This window comes from Macrotis lagotis, chromosome X, assembly GCF_037893015.1.
Source record: "Macrotis lagotis isolate mMagLag1 chromosome X, bilby.v1.9.chrom.fasta, whole genome shotgun sequence".
NCBI lineage: Eukaryota > Metazoa > Chordata > Mammalia > Peramelemorphia > Peramelidae > Macrotis > Macrotis lagotis.
The window spans coordinates 533620870-533647586 of NC_133666.1; the positions used below are offsets into that span (position 1 = coordinate 533620870).

The 26717-nt window shown below is 37.6% G+C and overlaps 1 protein-coding gene across 2 annotated transcripts in view; it reads left to right on the forward strand.

Annotated features, from left to right (window-relative positions):
- The window catches only part of DUSP22 (dual specificity phosphatase 22), an 82771-nt gene extending 59074 nt beyond the window's left edge, over positions 1 to 23697 (forward strand). Inside the window, exons 4-8 of one of the 2 annotated variants that reach the window (XM_074199419.1) lie at positions 1519 to 1568; positions 15059 to 15133; positions 18255 to 18426; positions 20618 to 20690; positions 22689 to 23697. In XM_074199419.1, the coding sequence (XP_074055520.1) occupies positions 1519 to 1568; positions 15059 to 15133; positions 18255 to 18426; positions 20618 to 20690; positions 22689 to 22744 (426 nt within the window). In that variant the 3' untranslated portion in view covers positions 22745 to 23697. Of the gene's footprint in view, positions 1 to 1518; positions 1569 to 15058; positions 15134 to 18254; positions 18427 to 20617 lie in introns of both variants that reach the window. The other variant, XM_074199418.1, reaches the window with a different exon arrangement.
- The last annotated feature ends 3020 nt before the right edge of the window (positions 23698 to 26717 follow it).

Below are 26717 nucleotides of genomic sequence, written 5' to 3' on the forward strand. Positions count from 1 at the left end.
GGTGAATTGGTGTTGGCATGCAACTCAGAAACTAATTTAAATAGCATGGAGAAATGGCATTGTACGAGGCCATGGTTGAACTCTATTGATACAAAGGATAGAGGACTCTAGCCTCTTCTTCCTTGTTGGAACATCTTCTTTTCAAGTTTGCATGTTCCACCCAGAGGACAGTAGTACTTTATTTCTTTCTCCTTTTTCTCCTGAGGCAGAAATCACTCCCAGCTCTCTTAGATTGACCAAGGCAAGAACCAGTGGACTTTATTTGTATTTCCTTGTTTTACACAGAGTTATCCTGTAACTTTGTGATGATAACTTCCCATTTCTTTTTTTTTCTTTAAAAATATTTTTTTCAGTTCCAATATCTTTTATTTTTTTAAAAATTTTTTTTATTAAAGATATTATTTGAGTTTTACAATTTTCCCCCAATCTTGCTTCCCTCCCCCCCCCCCCACCCCACAGATAGCACTGTCAGTTTTTACTTTGTTTCCATGTTGTACCTTGATCCAAATCCGGTGTGATGAGAGAGAAATCATATCCTTAAAGAGAACAGAATTCTCAGAGGTAACAAGATCAGACAATAAGATATCTGTTTTTTTTTCTAAATTAAAGGGAATAGTCTTTGTACTTTGTTCAAACTCCACAGCTCCTTATCTGGATACAAACTTCCCATTTCTTGATAGTACTTTTATTTTCTCTATTGTCTACATTGTGAGATGTATTTTGAATATGTCTGAGAGCTCTGGAAGCCTAGTTCGTTTTTTGAAGGGTTTTAAAGGACCTTTCCCAACTTTTTTAAAAGCCCTATCTTCTGAGCACAGCCATAGGACTATTTCATAAGCCAGGTACTTATTTTGTATGTTTAGAACTCATTTTAGGAACTACTTTAAACCTCTCTGCAAGAAGTAGGGTAGTCCCCATTTACCCTCAGAGATGTGCAGAAGCAGGAAAGGCAAAGGGACGTTTTTCTCAGAATGCATAGTTCTAAATGAATCACTGATTTAGCACCAAAAACACAACTAAATATTTTAAAAGTTAACAAATTAAGCAAAAGCAGTTTTGGTTGTAGAAGTAATTAAGTGGTGCCTATTATCAAAGAGTAGTATAGCACAGCATCAGTCATTTGGTTTAATGCTTAAAGCCTTTTGTTAACAATTGCTTTGTTAATTTTGGATCCTAAATGGAATGGACACAATACAAAATGACAGTGGGGATGCTTGAAACCTAATAACTGGAAACCACTCACTATTACTTTTCAGAATAAGGATTTGTTCTAAAAACATTTTGAGTATTTACATTATGGCATAGGAGCATTTGGTCATGGAAAATAATCAGGAATATGAAGGAAAGTACTAATTTGGGTTGTTTCTTGGCAACAAAATGCTCATGAAAAACTTCTTTCTTTTTTTAACCTGATCAAGTGGTTCCTTTAAACTTTGTATGTGTCTGTGTCTGTCTGTATATGTGTGCATGTGTGTTTGCTTTACAGTCAGAATAACAATATTCTGTTTTATTTTACAGGGACTTAAGTATCTGTGTATTCCTGCTGCTGATTCACCCTCTCAGAACTTGTAAGTTTTTCTTGCTATTTTTTGATATTAAAAGCTAAATAAAAGAGCCGAGCAATTATAAGCCAGAAAGGATCTTAGTGATTATTCAGATAAAATTTTAAGTTGCAGGTGGATAGAGCCATCAAGGCTTAAGTCAGGAAGACATAAGCTCAAATCCAGCCTCGGGCACTTACCAGCTATGTGATCCTGGGCAAATCACTTATCTTCCCTTTGCCTCAGTTTCCTTATCTGTAATGGGAATAATAATCACATCCACTTCCCAGAGTGAGAGAATAATTATAAAGCACATTATAAAAAATACTACATTAATGCTTGTTTGTTATTTAATTTATTATTATTACTGGTGAAGATCTGAGGTGAAGTGACTTGCTGGAGGACATAGGTGGATAGCGCATTGAAAATGGGATTAGAACTTATATATCCTTTTTGACTAGTTGAACACTCTTTGTTATACTTTCACTGCCCCATGGAAGATTTGAGCTAATTATTTTTAAAGAAACAACACATTCACACCCAATCATGAAACCATACTTAACCAGTTGGTGTACTGTTTTTTAAAGGAAAAACTCATTTGAAGTTATTAGTTTTCTCCCTGAGGGTCTGGTGAATAGTTCTTTCATGTCAAAAACTGTCAGGCTCCAGTTTTCTTTTTCTCTTCATAGGTAAGCGACTTCAGTTTTATCTACCTCAGTTTCTCCATTATTAAAATAGAGTTCATAGCACCTGCCCACATATCCAGGTCACAAGAATATTGTGATGACAAATGAAATAAGACCTATTTGAGGAAAAAGTAATATGTGATACTAAAGTATTAATAATATAGCTGTTATACTAATTTTACTAATCTAATTTTTGTGTTTTACTGGGATATAAATGGTTCCTGAAGATTATCAGTACTTCCATGTCATTCAGCTTTGATTTCACTCTTTAGTGAAGCCCCTGGGATAGAGAGGTGACAGATTGGATACTAGTTCACGGACTCTCCAAACTGGCTCTATCTGTGTGTGTATATGTGTATGTGTGTGTGACTACACACACATACACACACACACACACACACACACACACATACATATATATACACACACATAGGGATAGGGATCAGACCTAATATGATTATAGGGATCTCCTGGATGAGGAAATTTTGCCAATACAAGTGCTTATCTTTTCAATTGTCTTAGAGATTGCCTAGAACATTGAGAAGGTAAGTGACTTGCCCAGAATCCCAGGTTTCCTAGCTTCAAGGCCAACTTTCTATTCACTATGTGTTGCTAGTTGCTATTTCTATAAACACACACACACACACACACATTTTAGGAAAGAGTGATTAGGATTACATCATAGTCAGGAAGAGGAGGCATGCGTAGGTAAGGAAAAGGTAGAAGGAAAATTTAATCTGTCAATTCTTGGCAAATCAGATCTTCCATCTGCCATGGTGGAAAAGGGAATCCAGTCATTGATCAAAATCAATAATCCCACAATACACAGGCCCTGGATTTGGAAGGAGTGAAGGGAAGAAAGTTTTCAGAACTTCCCTGGTAACAAGCTGTGCCGAGAAACAGAAGTGGTTGAAAGGGCATGCTTTGAACGGAAGGAAGTACAGATCTGGGTTTCTCTGAAGATCATAGTGCTGTTCTGGCTGATGTTTTTGGTAGCTATTTTTAACTGGGTAGGATTTCTCTAATCTCAAGGGATTTCTGCCATGCTAATGAACTTCTTTCTCTGGTTTTTCATGGTTCAGCCTTTGACAGAATCCCCATCTGTAAAGTGCTCTGAACCTTAGAAGGGCAGGCAACTGCCTATCCCAGGTACCATGGAGGGCATTGCTGCCTCACACCTTGTCAGCATCATTGATGCTTCTATGTCAGTGGGAAAAGATGAAGTTCTGCTAAGAGCAATCTGATAAGGCAGGGGGAGTGTGTGGTACATTTTAGAAAGATTTTGATCAGATATGGTTAAAACTTTTTTTATCCCTTAAAGGAGAGGGGGGTCAGTGTCAGTCGTCAGGAGAATTCATTTATGTGAGTCAGTTCATTTAGTAATTATGAACACATAATATGTGAATTTGGTTTGTTTATTACATAGGTTCAGTCTGCTATTTGTCAAATCCATGGTCCTAAAGCAGAAGTGCATGCACAACCTGATAATCCTACATGGTTCTTTTATTGGGTGTGAGTCAGTTCCTGTCCACACATATTCATCTAAATTAGTGATCTAAACGGGTCACACTGTATCAGATCACTTGCTTTCCTGCATAATTCCACCATGCTGGATGGATGAGAGTTCACATTAGGGTCTCAAGAAGTAGTTATAGCTGCATGGATATGGAGAAAGGATGTGCCGAGAGAACAGCCAAACAGCTGATAAGTACAACCAGAAAGATTTATTGTCTTCCTTTTGAAGCCTTCTGTGAACCAGTAGTTTTCTGTTTCAGTTGGCGAGAAAGCAAAGAACATAATTTCTCTCATGGAGATATTTTAATATTAAACATCTAGCAAATACCATTAAAGGACACATTCAAACTTGAAGTTTTAAGACATTAGTAAAATAGTGAAATTATGTACTCCGAAAGTTTTAAAACACAAAACAGTCCTACTGTAATTGTTCTGTTTCCCTTATTATTGACAGATTATTGAGATCATTATTTTAAAGATGTTTTATTGAAGCCTTTTATTTTTGATATCAGTCTTCCACCCTCGATCACTCCCCTCTGACTCTTCCCTTGTGAAAAAGGAAAACAATGAAGCAAAAATATCCAAGACAGTAACCACTTCTGAATGTATATATTCTATCCTTATCATCCGCTACCATGTGGGGGTAGCTCTGTTTCATTATCTGCTCTCTTGAGACCTTTTTTTTCCATTTATTCAAGCATTCAGCTCTCTTTTAATAATGAACTTTTCATTTTTATTGCTGTAGTACAGCTTAATTTGTTATATTAATACTGATGATGATGCTATGTATGTACCTGGTAATTTATGAAATACACTAGGTTTTTTTATATCCTATGGTAGTGTTTAGTCTCAAAGGATAAACTATATTTTAATAGTCTATGTAAGAGGTTAGCAACTCTTGACCTGCAGGCCACATGTGACCTGCCTGTTTTTGTGGGGCCCATGAGCTAAGACTATTGTTTATTTTTGAAAATAAAGTTTTATTGTATTTTTTAAGAAATTTTACTTTAGAAACTCATTAGCTTTGTGACCCTACTTAACCCTGTTTGCCTCAGTTTCCTTATCTATGAAATGAGCTAGAGAAGGAATTGTCAAATCTTTCCAAATATCTTTGTCAAGAAAACCACAAATAGGGTCATGAAAAGTCAGAAATGACCAAATAACATCTACCTTAAGTGGTTTCAATTAATAATAATAATAATATAACTAGTGTTTTAAAATTTGCACATTACAGGAAAGGAAACTAAGGCCGAAAGGTAAGGTGATTTTTCCAGAGTACCAGAACTAATAAGTGTCTGAGGCAGAATTTGACATCAGGTCTTTCTGATTCCTAAGTCTATGTATTTGGACCATATAGCTGTTCCTCAGTTGACTCAGAATCTATGCATCAAATGCCACCATTCCCTTTGTAATTAGTAGCACAGTCCACACAACTTTGGCAGTAGATGTAATGAATTACCCAAACATGTCATGATTGTTCTTAGGCTGGGTGCAACATAATTTGACCTTTGAAGATTGGTATGTTTTCTTGGTTTTTCAGCTCCCATTTGCTTCCGGGGTGGTGATTAATTATCTAAAGGTCATTTCAGTCTGTATCTTTGTTAGTCCCTAATCATTTCCCCAAGTCCTTCCAGCAACTTAAAATGCAGAAACCCATGATGACATCACATTAAGGCTTCTGAGTTTTACCTCAGTTCTGCCAATATTTTGTTCTTCAGAATCAGGAAATGTGAAAGTTCAAGTTCTCAGAGTTAAATAACCTCATAACTAACCAAGTTGGGGGTGGGGGAAGGGAAGACAAGGGAGGAAGAATGTTACAGGAACACCTCTCATAAGGTAATGAAGGAAAGAATGACTTCATAACTGATTAACATTGTATCTTTTCTAACTAAACTGTCATATAATTGACATGATGTAGGAAACATTGGGGTGGAGGGGGTGAGAATCAAAAGCTTTTAGAAATATTTGCTTTTGCTTTTTCTTTTCTGTTTCCTATAACAAGAAAAGATTATATTTATAATGTAATAGCAATTGTTAACATTCAAGTAATGCTTTAAGGTTTATAAGTTGTTTTATAAATACGCATGGGTATTTATGTGTGTGTGAATATGTATATAAAAACACTTTTTATAAAATATGTTGTATATAACAAACATGACATGTTTGTGTGCGTGTATGTGTATGTGTGTATTTTTCTTTACTCATTTGATCCTCAATATCCTAATTTTATAGGTTAGAAAACTGAGAGAGAAAAAAAATTAGATGGGGGTTTTTCTTCCCACTCAGTCACATAGCTAGTAAACATCTGAGATATGATTTGAACACAAGTCTTTTTTCCTTGTTGCATATACAGTATTCTGTCCAGCCAGATGATGCAGTGGATAGAATGCTATCTATGCCTAGAGTCAGGAAGACCTGAGTTCAAATTCAGCTTCAGATAGATAATGGCTGTGTGACCTCAGGTAAGTCATTTAGCCTCTGTTTCCCTTCATTTCCTAAACTGTAAAATGGGGTAGTAATTGTACCTATTTCCCATGATTTTTGTGAGAATCAAATGAGGTTTTTGTAAAGTACTTCTCATAGTAGGTGCTATATAAATACTGTCATCATATATATATATATATATATATCAGAATGTCTCCAATATGTCATAAGTACCTGCTGTGCAATGATTTATATTTAAATATTAGAAGGGGAGTTTTTTTTCCCTCTAAACCCTAAGGAGATTAGATTCACCTCAACCTATTATGTCTATAGCCTTGGTGTACTTGTCACATTTAGCACCAGGTTTAATAGATCTCGTGAGTTTTTCAGGGTTTTCTTTCATTCCCCCCCATCCTTGGTTTTGGTTCTTATAGTAAAGAAAGATGATATTTAAAATATTATTTCATAGTGGTTGCTAAGGAAGAGTATTTCCTCTATACCTGGTGAATCTACTTCAATTACTTAACTACTGGATTATTTTATAAAGTCCCTGAGAGTAAGGATTATGTCTTATTTATCTTTGTGTCTTCCCTTTCAATGCATAGAGTCTAGGGAATGCATATTTTGGGTGGGGCTTATGGAGACCTCTTCTGCCTTTAGTATCCACCTGCCCCCCAGGAGATAGGAACTCCAAGAAGCTATTCCCAGTGACTCCACTTACTCAGCAGAAAGCTAAACCAATTGGCATGTAGCTGTCAGGTCTCAAAGTCATCACTGAATTAGTGGGGTATCTAACCTAAGCATGTGATAATTTCCAGTGAGGAATGGATGGATAACAGTTTGTTCCAATGGACACAAAAGGATTTTAGTAGATGCTGTGAAGTGCTTGGGTCAGGCATCCAAGATACTAGGGTCATCCACTGTATCTATTGCTAGTCGTCTTGACTTTTATCTTGTCCACCTGGATTTGGGTAACAGGCAGAGAGGATGAAGCTGATGGCTTTGTGCAACTCTGCCTCCCTTAAGTCCATTTCTGTGATGTTATTGGCCCTCTTGAAAGTGAGAGACAAACAATAGCAATACTTTGTGTCTTCTGCAAATGTGATGAGCATATTGTCTATCCCTTAATAATAAAAATGTTAAAATGAATATATTTCAGTGGTCAGTAGTACCTAGAGATACTTGTGAAGACTTAATTAAACCAATATCAAACAAATAAGAACAGGGAGTTTTACATAATGACTAAAGAAGACTGGAAGACTTGGATGAATGCAAGTTAAATTATAACCAGAGTATACCTTTTCCTGCCTCTTGAGAAAGAGCTGGTGGACTTTGTTGTTGTTGCTCAGTCATTTCAATCATGTCTAACTCTCTCTGACCCTTTTGGGGGTTTTCTTGACAAAGATATTGGAGTGGTTTTACCATTTCCTTCTCCAGTTCATTTTACAGATGAGGAAACTGAGGCATAAAGGGTGGAGTGACTTGCTGAGGTTAAGTGTCTGAGGCCAGATTTTAATTTAGGAAGATGAATCTTCCTGACTTCAGGCCTAGTACTCTATCCACATTGTTGCATAGTTGACCTAGATGAGGAATCCATTGTCAGATGTGACTAAGGATGAATTTATTTTGTTTACCAGCTCAATCTTTGTTATAAGGGAGATTTCTATTGGTGGATAGGGGGTGGAGAGAGTCATTGGGAAGTGGAAGTGGTAGGAGCGAGGGAGGGAACTCTAATGTTTTGGGGAGAGAGAGTTGCTGGGTAATGACAGTAATGCCACAAAACAAGAAGAAAAGGAAGAAATTGAAACATTAAAAACAATATAGAGAAAAGAGAAGAAGAAAGCTCGAGGCAGACAGCAACAGGGTTTGTTACTATCATGTTAAATGGATGCTTTAAAAAGCATACCATAAGTAACAAATGTACACATTTTCATATACAATTCTGTTTTCCTTTCTTTTCATGTTTGTTGGTAATTATCAGATACATAATTAAAAAATTAAGAAAGGAAATGACCACAATTTGAAAAAAAAAGAGCTGAGCAACCACCAGACTTTAAGACAGCAGTCAAAACTATCAATCTGTTCAATCCCAATCCCAAAATGACATGTTGAAATCCTTTTATACTTCTGCTTTCAAACTGGAATAAGTTGAAGTACTATTAAGTTGATGACCTCTGTTCAAATGGCTCTTTATGATATCGACTCTGGGTGATTCAAGTCTCATTTATAGGTGCTACCTCAACTCAAGTCTTGTCTGTGGGGTAAGTATACCTCACAAAGCTTGGCACAGCCATTCATGAACTATTCCTAGTTCTGTGAACTTCTATTGATAGTAGATCAGAAAAGAGAGGTTCCAGGCAATATGGCTTATTGTGTGTCTTGGGAAAACAATACTGCCTAAATGAGGCAAAGCCTAATGGTAGCAGGGTTGTAATAGATTTTACTAATCCATGATCTTTTTATATTGAACTTTTAGGAAAACATCTGATTATGGAAAGAAATTGCTTGCATTTTCTTAGTTTATGCATAGAAAGAATAAGTTGTAGCCAAAGATGGCTAGGCAGGAAGAAGATTCGGTCGTGCTTTGGTGAGTGAGTAATCAGTAATCATCCATATTTATTGAATGTTTTCATGTGCCAGAGATGCAAATAAAAAGAATAAAAAAAAAATCCCTACCCTCAAGAAAATTATATTCTATGGGGGAGAATTCATAAACAACTTAAATACATATAAATATATAGAAAATAAGTTTACGGTAATTTGACAAGCACTAATAGCTGGGGAGGGAAGGGAATGGGGAAAGAGCCAGTTGTTCTGATCCATATCTGGCCACTAGACTTGGGTGATTCTAGTGGAGAGTGATCCTCATAACTTTGCATAGTTCTGCCTCACCTAAATCCAATTCGTTTGCAAAACAAGACATCACCCTCCTGGCATTATTGGTCCTTTTGTTGAATTAAGGATGAACAATAACTACAACATACTTTGGAACCCCTTCCTTCCCTTGGACCTTTCCCTCTGATTGAATGACTTCTTCCAGAATCTTCAGTTTGGGCGAGCATCCAGGCCAGCCATATCTCATTCCTCTTAAGCCTGAACTCTGGACTTTATTTGACTAGTCCTCCACTTCCACCACACTTCAGCTTCTCTTTTTGAATTGTCTTCCCCCTGTTAGAGTGTAGGCTACTTGAGAGTAGGAGCTGTCTTCTTCCTGCTAATGTTTGTATTCTCTGTACTTAATCTTGTGCTTTGTTGTACACTGCTTGTTGACTGACAAAAAGGAACAGCGTGAAGGCAGTTTTGACTGAACCAGAGAGTATACAAAGCAAAATGATCTAGAATGTTAGGAAGGTAGATTGGAGCCAAATTTCAAGTCTTAAAATGCAAAGCAAAGGAGATTTTATTTGGTTCTATATGTAAAAGGAAGCTATAGAAGTTTATTGAGTAGAGGATTAGCATAGTTGGACCCAATTTCTGAATGTTCCTTAGGTAGCAATGAAAAAAAAAATAGATTGGAAGATGGAGAAACTCGACCAAATGGGATATTTCAGTAATCCAAGTGAGAGGTGATAAGTGCCAGAACAGGAGCAGTGAATCTCTTGAGTTGGGGAAAAAAGGTGACTAATGGGAAAGATTATTAGAGGGCTAAAAGCATCAAGATTTAGCATCTGATTGAATTTATGGTGTGAGGAAGAAGGAAGAGCCGAGATTGACTCAGACAATCTGGGTGACCAAAAAGATAGTGTTCCCCTAGGCAGAAATAAGGAAGTTCAGAAGAAGGAAGAAGGTGTGGGGAAGATAATGAGTCTAATTTTGGACGTGATGAATTTGAGATACATGTGGGGGACATCTTGATTGAAATGTTGAATAGGCAGTTGTTAAAGAATTGAACTTCAGGAAAAAGACTAGGTGTGTTTATGTGTGTGTTTGGTGATATAGATATATAAAATATTTTTATGCATATATGTATATCTAGGTATAAGAGTGAGTGAAGAGTAAGGACAGTTTTGTCAAATTTATTCCAAAGTTTATGATACTAATTGACAAAAAAATGTTGAAAATTATTTGCAAGCCAGACTTGTCAACTTTTTCTTAAAATGTATCTTTATACCAAGTCCAATTTTGATCTTATCAGAAAATATATGTGTATATATATATGTGTGTGTGTGTGTGTGTGTGTGTGTGTGTATTTTTTTTTGCAAGGCAGTGGGGTTAAGTGGCTTGCCCAAGGCCACACAGCTAGGTAATTATTAAGTGTCTGAGGCCGGATTTGAACTCTGGTACTCCTGACTCCAGGGCCAGTGCTCTATCCACTGTGCCACCCAGCTGCCCCCAGAAAATATTTTTAACAACATTTTAAAAAAATTAAATGACTGAGGTTTGATAGTGTGCTTTATTCATATTTATCCAGGTAATTATTTCTGGTCTTTCCTCTGTATAATTGGTGCAGATACACATAGAGCCTGAAGGAGGTATTTCCCTCTAGTGGGACCTAGTATCCTTCCTCTTTCACACTCACTGCTTTTTCTGTAAAACTTCTCATTGACCTAGGAGTGAGTTGCCAATCAAATGAGTGGCGAAAAAGGGAAACTTACATTTATTGAAACAATTTGTGGTAGGTATTATACTGGCAGCCTGTGTTTCTGCTCCAAATTTGAATTAAGTAATAATAATGATTTGAGGTCTGGGGTTTTTCCCAGGGTGGAGGAGAGAAATTTAATGACCATAGCTAGGTCTTATGTCACAAGTCTTCCCTGGAAATACCCTGAGACACACAAACAACAGAGGTCCACACCGAAGTCATAATGTGCTTTCCCACCTTCTGATTTTCTTGGAAAAAGACATTTCTAGGAATGTCTAAATTAATCTAATGCCTGGCTGAGCTGTGAGTCATAAGTCCTGGTTGAACATTTCCCTTCCTAACATTTTCTGTTTGTTGCCTCTTTAGTAGCTGTGGAGGAAACCATATAGCCAGTAATTCTGCCAGAGAGACCTGACTTTGGGGTCCCAGATGCTTTCCTATGTTGCTGCCAAGTGGTGGGAAAGATTCTGAACTCCATCCTATAGGCTTGGTCACATTATTTTTATCATCCATCATAATAGACCCACCTATAGACTGAAGTAGGATGATGGAATGAGCATTGGGTTTGGGCCTGAGTTTGAGGCAGTCCTGATACTACCTTTGAGCTTTGTCTTTCCCAATCTCAGTTTCCTCATCTATAAAGCAAAGAGGCTATCAAAATGACTCTTCAAGGGACTGCTATTTTTAATGTGCCTGTGACCCTATGATTTGTCTTTCTAAAAGGCCTGTGTCATTTCTAGTCTTGGTTAACCTTAGTTTGTACTGAATCAGGAAGATGATGCCTTGTTGACAGTGATCCTCCATCCCCTTGGTTACTACATGTGAGAGAGGCCCTGACTTTAATAGACATGGTACCCAAAAATAAGCTGCAAGAAACTGGGTTTCATAGTGGGAGTGGTTTGGGGCATGCAGGTGTAAGAACCAGATGCAAGAAATTGTCCCCATTCTAAAGTTTCGGTAAAAGGCCATCGTCATCATTGAACTTAGATACCTGCACTCTGTCGTTGATTTTGGAGCTGCTCAATGAGATTTTGGAGGGCCTCATCTTGGAACATGGTAGTGGGTGTATTTTTTATGACAGTCTAATTTTAAATGTGGCTTTGTCATCTTAGAACCTTTTATTGCTTCTTAGATGGTTGTCATTTCTCGATTTTTCTTTTTGGTTTGTTCTTATATATCCCTTTATCATTGACCCAGATCTCCCCTCTATCAGCAAAGTATACCACAAAGAAGGGGAAAGACACTCAGACCTGAGGGTTTACAAAGGGGGTGGAGGGGGTGAGGTATGGGAGGGGAGGATGGTGATGGTGAGGTGGATAGGGTGAGTGGTAAAGGTTTTTTCTGGTTAGGATCCTAGGATTCAGAATTGGAAGGATCCTAAAAGAGTTTCTGGTTAAATATCTTAAATACTATAGATGAGAAAGTTGAGGTTCCAGGAGAAATAATGACTTTCCCCAAGATGTTACAGGAAGTAACTAAAATGTAGAGTTGGGATTTGAACTCATCCCCCTTTATGCCAGTTCCTCTGCTCCTCCCATTATACTTTACTGCCCCAGAGTTTGTGAGGGCAGCTCTGTGTTCCTTCCCTCTTATCTAACTGACTTGGGAATGCAGGCATTCAGGGAGGCTACTCTTCACATCTGAGAGGAAGAGGTGGATCCATTTTCCTGCACTCATGATGAAAGTTTATAGCTTTGTAAATAATTTGACAGCATAATTTTCCAGGCCTCTAATAAGGAGAGAATTGAGTAGGAATCAAAGGCTGATCTTAGCTCTACTTAGAATCTTCCACTGGGTAGAATATATTTATAACTCCACATGTGTTTGTTATAGGCATATATACTTAGATATATAAACATAGAGAGGCAGTGTAGCATAGTATGTTGAATGCTGGGCATGAGAATCAGGAAGACCTGGGTTCAGACCCCACCTTCTGTATTTCATAACTTTGTGATCAAGATCAGTCATCCCTTTGAGCCTCAATTTTCCTACCTGTAAAATGGAGATAGCACCTGTGTTCCCTATACAAGAGAACTTTTGTGAAGCTTAAATTAAAAAAAAAGTATAAAAGGTCTTTAAAAACTTTAAAACATTTATGATACGTATAAATATCAATTATAGAGACATACATATAGAGATATATACCTATATGTCTCTCTATATTTGTGTGCATATATATGTGTGTGTCTAGAAAGTAGTTGATTTTTTTCATTTCAGTGTTGCTTCATGGCAATTGATTTTTCTATTGGAATTTTGCAAATTGATTATCTTTTACTGTTTGATTTTTTGATTGAGTTTTTTCCCACTCCTAAATTCTTATCCTTGAGGTGTTTTACCCTACCCTGCTCTGGACTAGGCAGGAAAGCATAGTTGTTCTGAAAACAACTGCTCCCCCCCCCCCCCTCCTTTTTAAGGTTTTTGCAAGGCAAATGGAGTTAAGTGGCTTGCCCAAGGCAAGGTAATTATTAAGTGTCTGAGACCGGATTTGAACCCAGGTTCTCCTGACTCCAGGGCCTATGCTTTATCCACTGCGCCACCTAGCTGCCACCTAACCGCCCCCTAAACAACTGCTCCTTGAACACCACCTTCCATCTCTGATCTCCCTGCCTTTTTTGTTTGACTGGTCTCCATCCCTGGAGTGTGCTTCCTCCTTACCCTACCCTTTAGCTTCTTGTTATACTCAGTCCAAAACCCATCTTTTGTAGGAGGTCTTTCCTGCTCTGTTCAGCTGCTAACTTCTTCCATCATAGATTATCATTTACACTATAGAACTAACAAAGTAGTTAACTGCATGTTATTTTCCCCATTATATCAACCCGAGGACAATTCCTTGTGTTTTTATGCTCAGGTTAGTTATACAGGGTGAGAAACCACTCACCCTGAAATATGTCCTTGCTTCTTTAAAAAAGAAAATGTTTCTAATTATGATTTGGCTGGGGGGATTAGGGTACAAGAATGGCACAAAAATAATTATTTTAAGATGTCCTCAATGTCAGTTTATAAACACCCCAAGATTTTTTTCTCTCTCTCCAGAAGTAACACGGTATAGTTCCCAGTAGGTATAGGTATAGGTATAGGTATAGGAAAAAAAAGAGAGCCATCCAAGGTATAGCATGCTGTTTGGGAGGGTGGGCCAAGGGAAGTAGTTTTCAAAATCTGCTTTTTTGTTGAATGTCATCTATGCCCCATATCCTTTATTTTGTTGATGCCATTCTGAAGGAAGACCTGTTTGATTGTACAGTTAAAGCTGGCCAGAGTTGTAGAGAATTATATAGGACTAAGATTTAGTTTGTTAGTGTGGTCATAAGATTATAGATTTTTGAGGCAAAAGAGATTACAGAAGTCATCTAAGTCCAGGGATCAGTAAACTAGGCCAATTCCAAGTGAGCAAAGAAGGTTTTTTTTCCTTTTTAAGTTAAAGTTTTATTGAATTTTAAGATGTAGAAACTATTCGTAGCTTAAAGATCATACTGAAGTAAAGAGTAGATTGAATTCGATCCTCTGACTGTAGTTTGGAGATTCCTGATCTAGTCTATATCAGTCCAGGTTTCTGAATCCTGTGGCAATTAGGTGCTACAGTGAAGCCTGGACAATCTTCCCAAGTTCAAATCTGACTTCAGACACTTTCTAGCTGTATGGCCCTGGCCAGGTCATTTTATCCTGGTTGACTCAGTTTTCTCATCTATAAGGAGAAGGAAATGGCAAACCACTCTAGTATCTTTGCCAAGAAAATCCCAAGTGGGGTCATGAAGAATCAGACATGACTAAAAAACAACTCAGTACTGAATAGCATCAACAGTCCCTGATTCAGGTCTCATACATTTTCTGATGTGCCTTGGTAGCTCTCAACAGATTGACTTTTGGGAATTTGGAAGCTAAGAAATGGAAGCCTAATAAACTTTATGCCTATTCCCAAATAGACAATAGATAATTGTGGCAGCACAATACCCTGCTTAGTCTGAGTTATCATATTTATCACCCTTAGACTTGACCGAGGGTGTGGTGAGCTCAACCACGGGATTCTTTGTCATGGATTCTGACTTGGGAAGGTAGGGTTGACCAGAAGGACACCATGTGGATCCTTTGCTGAGTGGAAAACAGGAAAATAATATTTAGGGGCTTCACTCTTGTGAGTTTCACATGTTCATCCGTGTCGTTTACAAAGATGGATTCAGACCAAGACAGCTTGGGCCACATTTTGGGGCATTTGAGGTTTTACAAGAAGCTCCAATTAGATATTTCTATTATTCAGAGGCCGCTTAACTTTGAGTTTTACTGCTTCTCTCTTTTGTTTTTTCTCCCCTACCCAGGTCAAGACATTTTAAAGAGAGTATCAGATTTATTCACGAATGCCGGCTTAGAGGTGAGGGCTGTCTTGTACACTGGTACGTATATCTACTACCTAAGAATATGTTTGTGAACAATCTTGTACTTTCACTGATCCATTTTTTGGCCACCTGGTTTTTTCTGTGAAATTATTAGTTTGATTCCTTATAGTTTCTATCTGCACATGATTCAAATCTGACTTCAGACACTTCCTAGCTGTATGACCCTGGGCAAATCATTTCATTCCTAGTATTGGATGACAGCAGAAAAAGCTCTTGAGTCAAGAGACTCCCTGCTTTGCCCATCTAATATTGCTGTGACTCTGGGAAGAATCATTTAAATGATTCTAAGCCTCAGTATTCTCTTTTTGAAAATTATTAGATTGGATTAAATGATCTCTAATATTCCTTCAACCCAAGTAATTAATTGTTCATTTTTGCCTTTATCTCTTTCTAGTACCTGAGCAGTGCTTGCACATAGCAGGCACTTAATAAATTCTTGTTGAATTCAACATTCTGCTTCACATCCCCCTTCCCTTCCCCTCCTACTATTTTATACATTTATCTTAGTTAATGTTTTCATTCACCAAAGACTGCACCCAGATCCCAGTTGTTTTTCATTCTGAGTTGCTGTTAGGGATTGCATTGACCCTTGAGGTTTAGGGGCAAAAGAAACTGCACTTTCTAAGCTTCCCCCTAGCATTCCAGTAGCATAGCTACCAGTGACAAGTTTCACTCCTGAAACTTGAATGGCCTTTAGACACTTCTGTCCCTTTCCTGGGAAATTTTCATTTAACACGTAGGTGTTTCATCTTATTTAGTATTAGTTACTAAGATACCACTGGGGCATTTTCTACCAGTTCTCTAATTATAAACTGTTTTATTTGTTTTTAATGATTAAATACATTCATTGGAGCATATTAAAACTTGATTCATTTTACTGGTAGCTACTTGCACACATATTGGTGTGTGTATATAGATAGATACACACATATACATACATATTTATATATATATATATATATAATGAATTAAAGGGAGGAAAGAGCTATTATTTTAAAAGGCAAAACAGTAAACTATGATGGATTTAAGCATATTTTCTAAATATTTTATCTTAGAAACATGAAAGAATATTCCCAGCTTTATCTTGCAGATTTTGTACTACATATTCAGATACAGCAATGAACTAGCGAGTGTTTATTTTATAGGTAAATAATAGGGGCAGCTAGATTACATGGTACATAGGACCTTGAGTCAAGAAGACCTGAGTTCAAATTTGACCTCGGACACTAGTGCAGTATCCCTTACCTCTGTTTACCTTGGTTTCCTTATCTGCAAAATTAGCTGGAGAAGGAAATGGCAAACCATTCCAGTATCCTTGCCAAGAAACCCTTATAAGATAGTAGTCATGAAGAGTAGGATACAAGCTTACACCAGCACTTAAGGAGAAAAGAAATTTCATCATAGCTCCTGACTCTTCCCTTCCTGTCTATGCAAATTAATAGCAGTAATAACTGTCATTTTTATAATGATATGCTGCTTTTTCCCAGAGCTTTGCAAACAGCACTCCAGGTAATTCAGAGTCAGGATTTAATTTAAATTGTTTAACTTGAATATAATGCTATTTTCCATTATTGTTGCTGATTGGTTGTTTTGTTATATCTGACTTCATGACCTCGTTTAGAGATTTCTTGACAAAGATGCCAGAGTGACTTGCCATTTCCTTTTCCAACTCATTTTACAGATGAGGAAACTGAGGCAAGCAAGTTAAGTGACTTGCTCAAAGTCAGACAGATACTAAGTGGGAAGCCAGATTTGAAAATGCAGAAAGAGAAGTCTTCCTGACTCCAAGTTTAAAGACTATCCATTGTGCTGTCTGACTGCCCTTGCTGTTTCCCATGACCATACCTAGTACCATTACTGACTTCATTTGACAATTCAGTGACAATTTTTGAATAGTGCCTTTCTATCTGTTAAAAGAAAATATTTGACTCCTATCTCACATGAGGTGGGGATAGCTCCACCTGCTTCTGAGAAGTCTGGAATGAAGTTTCTATTTGAATAAACTGGTATTTAGTGAATTAACAACTCTTTATAAATGTCAATAATTCCTTCTTGGTAGAAAGGATGATGATATCACTGTGCCAGAAGAAGAAAGAAAAAAAAAGAAAGCAAGCCAGATAACGAAGTTGCTTCAGAATAGGTTCTAGGAAGACAATTATTTTAGAAAATTTTTAATATGATGCTGATTAATATTTAATTTAAAAGTCAGTCTTCAGTTACCTTTTAATTATATGGGCAAATGGAGATTTCCATAGAATTACTGGAAAATGGCAGGTAATCAATCAAATGGTGGATAGTCATATACTCTTGGCAGTTAGAGTGTGTTTTTAACCTGTATTTGAATATAATTACTTCTGTTGACCTGAGCACTCATACTTTAGGCAGACTGCCTTCTGAATACTTGAATTTTTAGTACTTAGAATTTTGTCTTGCTTCCCTTTCTCACATCCCCTCCTTGGGACTCCCCAGAATCCTACTTGGACCTTGAGATAACATTACTTCTCAGGGTGATGCAGAGCATCAGCTTAACTGAACTGCTTTTTTGTGTATAAGCTTGTGTTTGAAATGGCCCTTCAGGTAGGAAGTTAATTAAATGTTTGATTTTTAAAAGCCTCTCACTTAAGAGGAGTGGGAGCTATAGGCTCCTGCCATGTTTATTGACTTCATAAAAGTATTTGAAGAATCCATAGAGCAAAATACACCTTGGAAAGGGGCTGGTGAAGCATCTTACTGTACTGATGAAACACTATTAAAGCAAAGTTCCCCAGTGGGGGGAAAGACAGAGGTGATTTTACTCAGAAATGCACTGAGTTTAGACAGTAAGTAAAGTGAAGGTTTGTCAAAAGATCTTGGCCAATTAAATGGAACATGTCCTGGTATAAGAAGGATTGGTCAAGCAGAAGAGAGTTGATGGACTCCTAATCTAGAAGATATTTATTTTTGGACGTGGCCAACGTAGGAATTATTTTGCTCAATTTTGCATATTTATACAAGGGTTTCATTTTTACTTTTTTTCCCCCAAGGGGAGATAAGAGGAAGAGAAAATAAATGCTAGTTGAAAAAATTAAAATAAAAAAACTTCTTTAAAAAAATTGCATTTGATCTCTTTGCTCTTCAGCCTGGCTGGTGTTTCTAGAAGTGTGACCTTGGTGGTAGCTTATATTATGACAATTACTGATTTTGGCTGGGAAGATGCATTACACATGGTTCGGGCAGGAAGGTCTTGTGCCAATCCCAACTTGGGCTTCCAGAAGCAGCTCCAGGAATTTGAAAAGAATGAAGTTCACCAGGTAATTTTGGGAGCTTTCCTTGTATGTTGACTGAAGCTTCTTCACTAGGACCTTCTGCTATTAAAACTATGGGATCATAAAGCATCCTTTGTGTAATTAATCATGATTCTACAATCCCCTTCAGCCACATAGATCATCTCTCAGCCCCACTCTTTCATTTTACAGATGAGGAAACTGAGGTTCAGCTTTGGGAAAATGACTTGCCCAAAGGCCCACAGAGAGTTGCGGTGATTGAACCAGCATCTGATGTCCCTTCCTTTGCTCTTTACCCAACACTCAAAAGGTCTTTGGCTTATTGGAACCCTCTGGCTCACATTTTAGCTTAACAAGTCAAGATTTCTTTAGTAGCATTTTTGCTACAATGGAATAAAGAAACTTTGCATAGAGGGTGAGGAGTCGTGTACTTAGGAGGTGAGCCTAGGAACAGAGAGGGTTATGAGAACAGTAACTTAGATGCAGTTATTTATTCTGTGGTATAGATGGTATTCTTGGACCACTAGATATGGAAAATCATTTCATGAAATGGCATTCAATGAGACCCTAAAAGCATATTGACAGTTTCAGATATAGCAAAACCCTTTCCTTGACTTATGCTAGAGAACTCAGAGCCCAAACAACATTTTGGGATTAAACATTTCCATTCTATTTTGAATTTACAGAAAGGATGACTTGCAGAACATTTCTTTGTCTTTTTGCTCCAGGTTTCTCAATTCCTTCCATCCTGTTCAAGTCTTGAGGCATTGTACATGGCTCATTTTCTCACACTCAGGTTGTTGACATTATGGCTTCATTTTGCTTTTTTCAATGACCTCAGTCTTGAATCTTTCAAGGATAATGATGTCTCTCAACCTGTTATTATTGGAACAGCAGATGGTACAGCCATTGGTCATTCAGTTCTTATTCAACAAACATCATGAGGGAGACACTGTGCTAAACTGTGAGGTTGCAAAAGAAAGCAAAATGATGGTCTTTATCCTCAAGGATCTCCTCTTCTGATGGAGGAACATAACATTCAGACAATGATATACATGCAAAATATTACAGTGTAAATGAAAAAAGGGGGTTTTGTTCATTCTTTGTTGTCAAAGTTTAAAAGGAAGCTAACGGTAGAAGGAAGGAACTCTGGGGGACTTGGAAAGACTTCTTGCATTTGAACTTAGTAGTGAGGAGAAATAAGAGTCAGTGGTAAAGAGGGTGGGGGGAGCATTCTAGGCATTGGTGGGAAGGGAAATAGGATATGGAGGAACATCAAGGAAGCTACTAAGTTCATTGGGAAGAGTAGAGTATTTAAAAAGACTGGAAAGGCAGGAAGGGGGCAGGTTATGAAGGGCTTTAAAAAGCCAATCAGAGAATTTTATATTTGATCTGTAATAGGGAGCCATTGGAGTTTAATGAAGAGGGAGGTCAGAACAGTGTTTTAGGAAGATCATTATAGCTGTGGAAGAGGGGAAAAATAGTTTGAGGAAGATCTAGCAGAAGGCTCTTTTATCAGAAGATCTAGCTGTAGTTCACCTTAAGATGAGGGCTTGCTCTGCTAGTGGGAGACCTCAACCTCCCGCTCTCAGATCTAGATAAATCGAATCATAAAATAAACAAGAAAGAAGTTAAGGAGGTAAATAGTTAGAAAAATTAGATATGGTAGACTTATGGAGGAAATTGAACGGGGATAGAAAGGAATATACCTTTTTCTGTGCAGTACGTGGAACTTATACAAAAATTGACCATGTACTAGGACATAAAAACCTAATGATCAACTGCAGAAAGGCAGAAATAGTGAATACATCTTTCTCAGACCACAATGCAGTAAAAGTCATATGCAATACTGGGCCAAGGAGATATAGACCCAGAACAAATTGGAAACTGAATAACCTCATTTTAAAAAATGAGTGGACCAAAAAACAAATTATAGAAAGAATTAACCATTTTATCCTAGAGAATGATAATAATGAAATAACATACCAAAACCTATGGGATTCATTCAAAGTGACTCTCAGGGGATATATTATAGCTCTAAATGCTTACATGAATAAATTGGAGAAAGAGGAAACCAATGAACTAAACATGTAACTAAAAAGATGAGGGCTTGCATCAAGATAGTGTCCCCGATGCCATATGAGAAAATCTAAACAATTTGGGTTATTAGTCCTTGTGTGTGTGTGTATGTGATGGTTTTGTGTTTGAACCTCTCTAGTTTCGGCAGTGGCTAAAAGAAGAATATGGAGAGAACCCTTTGAAGGATGCTGAAGAAGCCAAAAACATTCTGGGTAATTACAAAGAGCAAGCTCGTGCAGAACCACCCCAGCAGAATCCTGGCGGGAGGCGGTGGAATAGCTTTTCGACCCTGCCATCACTAACCTGCAATAACTATACTACAGAAACATAACTCAACGGGATGCAGCTTCTTCCTCCTCTTCTTCCTGCTTGTCTTTCATATTATTCTGTATGCGCTGTAGTGTACTGGACCTCTTTGCAGTCCATGTGGTGTTGGGATAGGAGGGGCCTCCAGGGGTAATAGGACGATGGTGAAGGAGGACTGTTGTAGAGGTGAAGGAATCAAGGGCTTCTCCATTCATTTTCTGGGTACCCTCTCTTTTTTCAGACTCTTCCCCAATGTGATCCCAGCCTTAGCTTGCTTTTGCAAAAGGGATGCTGCTCAGTTACAGTGCACTACTATGGAGGGGAGGGGCATGTGTGCCCACTCACACATGTATGTGTGTCTGTTGTATGTACACAAATGTGTGTCTTTGTATATATGATGATTATTATATACATGTGTGAGTATATATATATCTTATGTATGTGTGTATATATATATATCTTATGTGTGTGTGTGTGTATATATATATATATATATAATATATATATATATATGCCACTAGTATTAGAATCATGAGTAGCTTTTGTGGGTCCAGGCCTCTATGCAGAAATATTTAAGCCATTCATTAACCAAAAAAACCTCTGGAAGAAAATAGCATTGTATGTATGAGAGCTGACAATTAAAAAAACTCAAGGACATCAATTAGAGGGCTAGAGGAGAGCAGCGTGATTCTCTGGGATCCTTGTTTTGGGTGATTTTAGGGTTGATGCCAGAGGGGAAGAAAGAGATGAGATAGAAGAGCATCCATGTTCCCTATTTGGTCTCCAGTTATCCTTGAGCCATTGAACCTGCTGAGGGTGAGGGGTGTCTTTAAACCAGGGGCTCAGTCCAGGTATTTCTGAGAAGTTAGGGCAATTTTGAGCAGGTTGCTCACTCAGAGTTCTGTTGGAGGCTCTATCCCAGTCCTTGTCACCAGGACCACCTCAAAGGCTCCTTCTTGCATAGGTTTATTTTTTACCCTCACTCTATAATAGGCTTCTCTTAGGATTCCTATGTGTCTGTAGGGATCTGTGTGTTGTGCCCAAAGAAAGTGTTTTAAGTACCTGAACAGTGTTCATTAATAAATGCCTGAGTATTGATTAAACACTTTTGTTTAAACTGTGGACTTGGGAGTTGACCTCAGCTACCTCATAGAAAATGATTGGTTTTTTGGTTTGGGTTTCTTTTTTGTTTTTTTGAACTTAATGAACCCAACCCATGAGTAGATACACACCATCTTTTTGGGAAGAGAAATGGAAGGACTTCACTGTCCTCCCAAGCCATTTGAAAGTTTCTAACTTTGCCCTGAATAATGATGCTTCTGATGGGTCAGAACTTAAGAATTAAAGCAGAGCCTTGTATGCACTTGGAAGCAGCAGTAGATATCATCTGCTGGGCACTGCATCTTCTAGAGGGGCTCCAATACCTTATGCCAACTCAGACTTTTTAAGCACGCAGAGCTCCGAGAATGAAAAAATGTGCCTGTCCTCTCCCTAAAAAGATGTTGCAACCCTGTTCCTCTGAATTCCACCAAAAAAGAGCCCCTGAATAAGAAGAGAAGCTATCCAGTGCATTGTAGTGTCTGTGTAAAAAGGTGAGCCATTTGGGGACAGGGAAAAAGGAATCCTATGTTTCTAGATATAAACTATTTGCCACAAATGTAGCACTGGAGGTGGGAGATGGCTACTGATGCAGGTATAACTTTGCTTTTCAAACAATATCAGAAAAAACTGCTGCCTTGTAAGAGTATTTTTGTCAAACCCCAAAAGGAAATTTTATTTTAGTTAGAATATTGAGTTGTTAGTTTCTAAGCATATTAATGTGTGTGTGATTTTGAATATCTAAACATCAAGCATAATCCAAAATGCCATAAATAGTATTTGCCAGTGATACTCTTTCTCCACAGCAACAACCGGAATTCTGAAATATTTGGCATTGCTAAGAAGACTAGTGGACAGTTGAAGATGTCTGCTTCTTGCCATAGTTGCTGGGAGTTGTTCTTTGCTCTTTCCAAGCTTTTTCTCAGTGGTCTGGGTTGTACTATTAAAATTAAAAATAAAAGGGAAAATAAATAATTTTTGGTTGTTTTCTAGATTTCTAGTTTTAAGTGTCTACTGATCTTGTTTAGACTCCTGTCTTTTTTGATTGAAATGAATGCTCTGTCATGATAAGGTGTATGCTTTAGGAACTGGGGTTACTATTTGGCCAAAAGAAAATTATTTGCACACTAAAAACTTGTTTTAGTTGGATTTAAAATTGGATAAAGGTGGGGGGGCAACAATTCAGCATTTTAGATATATTTTCCCTAAACTGGTGTCTGGAATAGTGATTATTTTCTTAGGCTTGATTTGGATGGAGAACTTGTTGATCTTTGGGCTTTCATCCCATGAGCTCTTTGGCAACTCAGGGGGGCATTGTGCAAAGCTTCTCACCCCATTTGTATTTTCTCCATGATGTATTTCATTTGTGATGTGTGTTTAATCAAAGCTCCATGTTTTTATTAATAAAGACTACCTTTCCTAACTTTACCACTGTACTTGTTCTTCATTGAAAAATAGTCATGTTTATTCTTACAGGTAAGACATTCCAGAATGAGATTCCAGTTTTGATTGTGACATCATGGACTGCTTTGACATTTTGTATTCCCCATTTCTATTATATCTCTTGATATGGAGTTTTTCTAAACTGTGGAATATGAATTATTTTCACCTTGGGAGAAAAGAGTCATTAACAGTGAAAGGAATCAAATAGTAGGACCCCCTTTAGGAAACAAAGGGATAGCTTAGGCTCCCAGAATTGATTCAGTTAGTCTAGCTGAGCAATAGTTGCTCAAGTAATCCTCCTCATTCAGAGTTTAAGCCATCCCACTCCCCTGCTCTAAAGCAATTGTTGTTCCCCATTTCCTGTAGAATAAAATAAAAAACACCTTTACTAGATGTTTGGTTGGGCAGTGGACAGTATGCTAGGCCTGAAGTCAGAAAGTTGAGTCTTCAGAGTTCAAATCTGTCCTCAAACACTTACCAGATGTATGACCTTGGACAAGTCATTTAACTCTGCCTCAGTTTCTTCATTTGTAAAATGGATTGGAGAAGGAAATGGCAAACCTCTCTAGTATTTTTGCCAAGAAAACCCCAAATGGGGTCATAAAGAGTCAGACTGAAAATTGACTGAACAATTAAATAGTCTTTCTACAGTCTACCTTTGCATCCTAATTTCATTTCACTCCCCTTCTCTTGCTCTTCATCTAGAAAACTGACTACTTCCAGGATATTTCCAAGTCTTACCCTCTCTGCCACCTCCATGCAAATTAACTCATGCCTGAAACTTCCCCTCTCCCTCCCCATCTATACCTGCTGAGATCACCTCCATGAAAACTTTGTTCCTTCCAGGTAAAAGTGAGCTCTCTCCCTGAATTTTCTGGGAGAACTTTGTCCTATCCCAGACTGTCTTATATTTAACATAATTGCATAGGTGTCCATCCTTCTTTCCTTTGGAAAATAAACTCCTTTATGGCAGAAATTAGAATTTTTTGTCTTTTTGGTGTTTTTCTTTTAGTTTTTCAAGGCAGTGGGGTTAAGTGACTTGCTGCAGGGCACACAGCTGGGTGATTATTAAGTGTTTGAGGCTGAATTTGAACTTGGGTCCTCCTGACTCCAGGACCAGTGCTCTATCCACTGTGCCACCTAGTTGCCCCAGAAGTTATTGTTTTTCATCTTCATATCCCAAATTCCTTGCACAGAGTAGGTACTTAATATGTTTGTGGAACTCAGAACATACTCTTCCTTACCACCTTGACCATTCTCATCTCATGAGATGCTTTTAAAAAGCATGTTTTCTGTCCAGTTGTGACAGCAAGTCCTCTTTCAGCCCTCTGAGGTGTCAAACAGTCATATCCAGGGCAGGTGAGTCCAGGAGCTGACGGATTTGAGCCCTTAGACTCTAGGTGGCAGGCTTGACTGCTGAATCTAAACTGGTTCTCATTTTCCCATGTACTCATGGGACTACAATCCATGGGAAAATGTCATCCAGAGAAATGGAAAGATTTTGAGAAAATGCTGGCAAGGATGACACCTGACTACTCCCTGAGGAGCATTTCTCAAAAAGAGAAACAACCAATCAAAACAGCTCCCCAATAAATATTTGAAATGTTGGTTTAGGTTCCAGAAGAGTATACTTGAAGCAGCATAGGTAAGAATGTTGATTCTTTCCACATACATAGAATCTGCACAACTTTCCAGCTATCACAATATTTGGGGCAGATAGAACCTGGTTTATATGGAGGAGGGAACCACCAAATCCAAGTTCAGATTTGTAGGCAAATCTTAAAAATATATGGATATGTTTGGGGAGGTAGCATTATCAAACCTCATAAGCTTGGCAATAGATCAAGGTGTCATCACTATCAACATATTTTTTATCTTCTGCATATGGTGTTGCCAGGTAGACAGCTGCTTATTAATTCATTTACCATGATCCTTGACTTAGTTATAATTTTGCTTTAGGTAGTCCCCTCCTTGAAATTAAGTGTCAAGCCTATTGGTATCAATCCCTTGCTGTTTCCTACACATCTTCCACTCCAATACATATCCTTTGGTCTCTACTGAGCTTTTCTCTCTACTTTTTATTAGGAAGGAAACAGTAGGAACTAAGTAATATCTATTGAGAAGAATGTTGCCATTGGGGTGTTAGGTCATCATGAGTTAGGCTAATTCTAATCTAGGCTTATAAAACTATAATCCTGAATGATTCTGAGATCATAGACCCAAAAGATTAGCATGAATGTTAGCATGACTGGAAACTGGAGGCCAGTGTCTGGAACTGGCTACTCAGTCCTCAGGTTTAAGTCTTGTCTTACAGTTTATTGTGGATCAAAAAATGGACCCTGGTCTTAGAAAAGCAATATAGTATAATGAATAGGAAGCTGACCTTGAAGCCAAGAAGATCTGAGTTCAAGTCCCATCTGAATATATTGGCCGTGTGATTTGGGCAAGTGATGTTACCCTTGTTGGGCTTAACCTAGGACTGTCTTTTTTTTTTTTTTTTGCTGTTTTTGTTTGAATTATTTTGATAACTGAGCCTCAATATAATTGGTTTCTTTTTAATGGTATCTATTTCATGCATATAAAACATTACTCTTTAAGAAGGCAGGGGAAGTCCATAGAGTTCAACATAATGCCAAATAAACCAATGCCATTAAAAACTGTTGCTCTGAGATGACATACCGATGAGAAGATATCAACCAGCTTTAGTAAAAGCAATTTTTCCACCTTTGTGTTCCATAGATTCTCTAGAGAACCCCCAAGACCCTTTCTGGGGGAATATTGGGGGGTCAAAACTATTTTCATTAATCTAACTTGTCTTTTAAAATACTCTTTCCTTTCCAACTATCTAGCTGTTTGAGGCTTGCTTTTCTTCACATGCTTCAGCCAAAACAATATATTGCAACAGGTCTCATCAAGAAGGAGATAAGAGAATCCAGCTGTCTTCTATTAAGTCAGATATTTGAAATATTTGTAAAAATAAGTACAACAATGCCTCCTTTTTCTGATTTTTTTTTAATTTGGAAAAACATTTTTCATAAAAATATGTTGACATCTAATGTGTTGTGATTTTAAATGTTAATTTCTGCTATGATAAATATCAATAGATTTAACCCTTCTCTTTCATTTTTTTCTTTTTCTCTTTATTTTTCTTCTAAGGATTCTAAGAGGTAGAGATGAGGAAGGGGGTGCATTTCTGAAACAGAAAACCTTTGCAAAGGCATGGACAGAGGAGATAGAACATTGAGTTCAGGGAACAACTTGAATTAAGAGTTATTTTTAGATCTTTATTCCATTCCCTCTACCAGAATGTAAACTTCTTGAATACAGGAACTGTTATCATTTTGAACATTTAAAAATTTTAACTTCTGCATATAACCCTCTGTTCTCTTTTT